This window comes from Penaeus japonicus, unplaced genomic scaffold (assembly GCF_977035675.1).
Source record: "Penaeus japonicus unplaced genomic scaffold, GWHDUDI00000001_assembly GWHDUDI00000003, whole genome shotgun sequence".
Classification (NCBI taxonomy): Eukaryota; Metazoa; Arthropoda; class Malacostraca; order Decapoda; family Penaeidae; genus Penaeus; species Penaeus japonicus.
Genome location: NW_028234405.1, coordinates 16844110 through 16849109, shown reverse-complemented (window position 1 = coordinate 16849109; position 5000 = coordinate 16844110). Strand labels below are relative to the sequence as shown.

The 5000-nt window shown below is 45.2% G+C and overlaps 1 protein-coding gene across 1 annotated transcript in view; it reads left to right on the top strand.

Annotated features, from left to right (window-relative positions):
- Window positions 1-1108: 1108 nt before the first annotated feature.
- The window catches only part of LOC122263406 (innexin inx1), an 11017-nt gene continuing 7125 nt past the window's right edge, over window positions 1109-5000 (top strand). Inside the window, exon 1 of the mRNA XM_043031816.2 lies at window positions 1109-1517. Within this exon, the coding sequence (XP_042887750.1) occupies window positions 1267-1517 (251 nt within the window). The 5' untranslated portion in view covers window positions 1109-1266. The remainder of the gene's footprint in view (window positions 1518-5000) is intronic.

The window sequence follows — 5000 nt, the reverse complement described above, 5'->3', positions numbered from 1 at the left end:
GCCACGGCGGGGGAACCATCCTCCCTGCCTGGTCCATTCACGAGAAATTCTCTTACCCGACATAGAAAAAAATGCTTCTGGAGAATCCACCAAACTTCAAGTTCAACAAGGACGGCTGGCTACTCATCACAAATACTGGAAAAAATTATACGTAAATAGTTTTGGAGCGGGGACAATATACTAAGGAGCCGGTGTGATACACCATGTTCATTTACATTACTCATTAAAATTTCCATGAGACAAAGGTGATGTTGAATTGGATATATAGTTCCTTGTCCTCTAATAGCAAAGCGTAATTATTAGCCGCAATATGGGATTAGGATGGTACTATCGAAAAGTAAATATTTTAAATGTTTTCCGTTAAAAAAATCGTTTTATGAAAAGCAAGAGAATGTGTTCTGTATAATTTGACGAGGTATCCTCTAAGTTATGGGAGGCAAACTACACATCGGGCCGTAGTTTCTGGTCCTGCAGAACGCTCCAATGGGACCAAATCCATTCAGCCATTTACAAGGAATTGCCAACTTCCAAGTAATCCCTCATTTCCAAAACTCCTTTCCAGACGCGCATGTAATAATGTATGTTCTTATCCAGAAATTCCCACCCAATATGGAATTAGCATTTCTCTGAGAACCGCCCTCCCTCCCACTCGTTCCCGTGAGGAGGCAGATGATGAAAGTACTCTCCCCCTCCCCTCCCCCCCTCCACGCCCCTCCATGAACCAACAGGTCAGTTCCCCTTACCCGTTAGGACCCGAACCTGAAAATCGTCTGCCTCAGCTCCATAGGATGTATTGTGAGGGATGCGGGTTTCGTGGGACCCGGGGCGAGAGTAGGTCTTCATAATTGACGAAAATAGTCAGGCATGCCATGTGAGATGAGAACCATAGTTCCAGTATATATGCTTTGTTGTCATATAAATTTTTAAAATTCTGAACAAATATGTTCAGTTTATAATATTCTACCAAATTAATATAAACACAACGACGAAAAAAATATTTAATTCAAAATCTTTGATGATTTCAACGCGACTGAAGTTGGCAATGCTGTCCCGGTAAACATGCTCCGCCCCTCGTGGAGTTTCGGACTAGCATCCGTAAGCTCCAACCAAAGGAGGAAGACGATCCCAGCCTCGGACTCCCAGCTCCGAACCTGACCGCCTCCCGAGGGTTCACAGCGCTCGAGTCCTTTAGTATCCACATGACCATCGAGCGGGGCGATTCTGTGAGAGTGAGATTACGTGTGTGACGGCTTGAACTCTGGCACGATGTCTGCCATCAAATACCTTTCGGGGCTGAAGTCCTATTTGGCCCGTGAAGAGTGTGGAAATGAAAGCAGTGTGTTCCGACTGCACTACCAGTTGACTGTAGTGCTTTTGATCGGTGCTTCCATCCTGCTCACAGCTGCGGAATTCTTCGGGAATCCCATTGACTGTATCACAGGACTCGGGGCGAAGCACGTCATAAACACGTATTGTTGGATACATTCGACGTTTACTATACAAGATTACTATCTAAGGTAAGAATAATATTCAAAACTGATAGAGATTAGAAGTTTCCGAAGGATTGTAGGTGTTTGTTTGGGCCTTTTGTTTAGTCTGCCAACCCTTTTTGTTGTGTTCCCTTGGCCAAGCCCCTTGTACCTTGGCAGAGTTAAACTGGGTTGGGATTTTGTTAGTGTGCTTAGTGTGTCTAGTGTGTCGGAATTTAGGGACAAAGTGCTTTTGGATTATCGGTACTGTGCGTGACAAGAAGTGTAGGTTGTGGTTGCTGTCATTGTTATTGTTTTTCTTAGTGCTTGGAGGTGAGCAGTATTTTGTACCATTTTTTGCAAACTAATTATATTAATGATATCCATGGTCCTGGTGTGCTTGCAATAACATACCGGAAATCGTCCGTCTCAAGTGGGCGTTTGATTTGTTGCACACGCCGTTGAATCTTTGCACTACGTGACGCAAGCATGATCCAGATCAACAAGTTTGACATTTAACATGCATTGCACGTGGTCAGGGCCGTGATGAGCCGCATCCTGGCTCTAGAATCGGTAATCATCGCTGTCATGGATGTGAAGCGCCGCTTGCGGTGGGCGGCGGAGCGGACAATGGCTTTCGAGTGAATTTGTCCCGAATTTGTAATCTGCGGCGCTCTACTGCACTTATTTGATTTTGGGCATGGAAATCCATGTGCCAAGAGACAGCGCTGCCCATACTTACTTATTTAATCTGTTTTCGAATGTAGCTGAAATTCACATGCTGATTGAGACCGATTACCTTTCCTAAATTATCATCGGATAATGGGGATAGCAGCAGGATATATGCGCACGGAGCATGCCTCTTAAGCAGCTAAGAATAAGGATGACAGAATTCATGGCATTTCCTAAGAAGTGAAGAGCCTCCGAGCCCGCTGCTGGACCGCGGCTACGCGCGCACCCACGCTGCTCGCACCTGTTCTGTTTTCCGTTGTTAATTAATTACTTGCAAAAGTATTATGATGTTACATCCCCTCTAACTATCCTTTCATTGGTTATGCAGATTATATCGAATCGATTTTGCAGTTTCTGCATAGTTAATTAATGGTTAGATACTAGATGATAATGATAGCTGCTGTGGGCACTTGTGGTTTTTGCTTTTACTTAATTTACAAACTGCTGCTTCAGCTATGAATGCATATATCTACCATCACTGCTACTGCTTTACTATTATTGCCACGTCCACAACATCAATTATGCTACTCTTAATAAGGACCATTGCAGTCTCCACTACTACTGATGCAGTATTTTCACTAGAACAAATTTAGTTCTGTAAGATGCAGCTCCTTCATCAACAACCTTTGCAGTATTTTACTATTACAGATCCTACTAATGTCATTGTTATTCTTCTATTTTTGTAATTCATCCAACTAGTACTGTTGCATTTATTTCAACTACATTGTAAATAAGTATAAATTACTGTTGCTATTCCTATGGCTATTACCCTAGCAGTTACTTGTAACTATTACCTTAGCAGTTCCTATAACTACTACTATCACTATTATCAGTGCAAATTTTAAATCACTATTACCAACTTGGCTTCTGCACTTCTGTCTATTGCTACTACCTTTCCAGTTCCAGTATCTACTTGATGCATTGTTTACTAATAAAGCAATTCCTACAATTTCCATTTTTGCATTTTTTGATTTCATGCCAATGTATTTATACCAGCTTCATATGAAAGTTCCTTCAACTATTAATGTATATTTCTTCACCACTTTATTCATTGTTCCTGCCATAACTCTTAGTGTGAATAATGTTGGTGTTTTTACATGTTTTGGTGATACTACCACTATCAGCCTGCTGTACCATTACCATTGTGTCAATTTCATGCCAACACCACTACTCTATTAATTTTGTTCTTGATTTTATCGTCATGGATGATTCACAAGGACTTTTTCATTCACAATCATTTCCATCATCACCCTTGTTATCAGTTATCAGTACCTACTATAACCTTCACCATCATCATCCTTAACCACTACCTTCACCATTGTTCCCCTCCCCCTTCTCTCTTCCCCTCCCCCTTCTCTCTTCCCCTCCCCCCTCTCTCTTCCCCTCCCCCCCCCGCTTTCCTCTCCTCCTCTTTTCCTTCCCCTCCTCCCTCTTCCCCCCCCCCCTTCCCTCTTCCCCTCCCCCATTCCCTCTTCCCCTCCCCCATTCCCTCTTCCCCTCCCCCATTCCCTCTTCCCCTCCCCCATTCCCTCTTCCCCTCCCCCATTCCCTCTTCCCCTCCCCCATTCCCTCTTCCCCTCCCCCTTCTCTCTTCCCCTCCCCCTTCCCTCTTTCCCCTCCCCCTTCCCTCTTTCCCCTCCCCCTTCCCTCTTTCCCCTCCCCCTTCCCTCTTTCCCCTCCCCCTTCCCTCTTTCCCCTCCCCCTTCCCTCTTTCCCCTCCCCCTTCCCTCTTTCCCCTCCCCCTTCCCTCTTCCCCTCCCCCTTCTCTCTGGGTGTCCTCTCCCCTTCTCTCCCTCTCTGCCCTTCCCCTTCTCTCTCCCTTCCCCTTCTCTTTTTTTTTTTTGTCCTTGTTTTTTTTTTTTTTTTTGTTGTTTTTTTTTTTTTTTTTTTTTTTTTTTTTTTTTTTTTTTTTTTTTTTTTTTTTTTTTTTTTTTTTTTTCCTCTCTCTTTCTTTTTGTTTTTTGTGCTTTTTTTTTTTTTTTTTTTTTTTTTTTTTTTTTTTTTTTGGGTGGGTTTTTACTGTGGTTGGGGTGGTTGGTTCTTCCCTTCCCCCTTCTCTCTTCCCTTCCCCCTTCTCTCTTCCCTTCCCCCTTCTCTCTTCCCTTCCCCCTTCTCTCTTCCCTTCCCCCTTCTCTCTTCCCTTCCCCCTTCTCTCTTCCCTTCCCCCTTCTCTCTTCCCTTCCCCCTTCTCTCTTCCCTTCCCCCTTCTCTTTTCTCTTTTTTTCTTCTTTCTCGACTCGTTTTCCTTCACTTATTCTCTTTTTTTTTTCTCTTTTTCTTTTTCCCTCTTCCAACAGTCCCTTCCCCCTTCTTCCCCACTCTTCCCTTCCCCCCTTCTCGCATTCTTCCCTTCCCCCTTTCCTCTCATTTCCTTCCCTTCCCCCTTCCCCCCTTCTCTCTTCCCTTCCCCCTTCTCTCTTCCCTTCCCCCTTCTCTCTTCCCTTCCCCCTTCTCTCTTCCCTTCCCCCTTCTCTCTTCCCTTCCCCCTTCTCTCTTCCTCTCCCCCATTCCCTCCCCCTTCTCCTTATCCTCCCCCTTCTCTCTTCCTCTCCCCCTTCTCTCTTCCCTTCCCCCTTCTCTCTTCCCTTCCCCCTTCTCTCTTCCCTTCCCCCTTCTCTCTTCCTCTCCCCCATTCCCTCTTCCCCTCCCCCATCCCCTATTCCCTTCCCCCTTCTCTCTTCCCTCCCCCATTCCCTCTTCCCCTCCCCCCTTCTCTCTTCCCCTCCCCCCTTCTCTCTTCCCCTCCCCCTTCTCTCTTCGCCCCACCACTTCCTCTTCCTTCCCCTTCGCATTTCCACG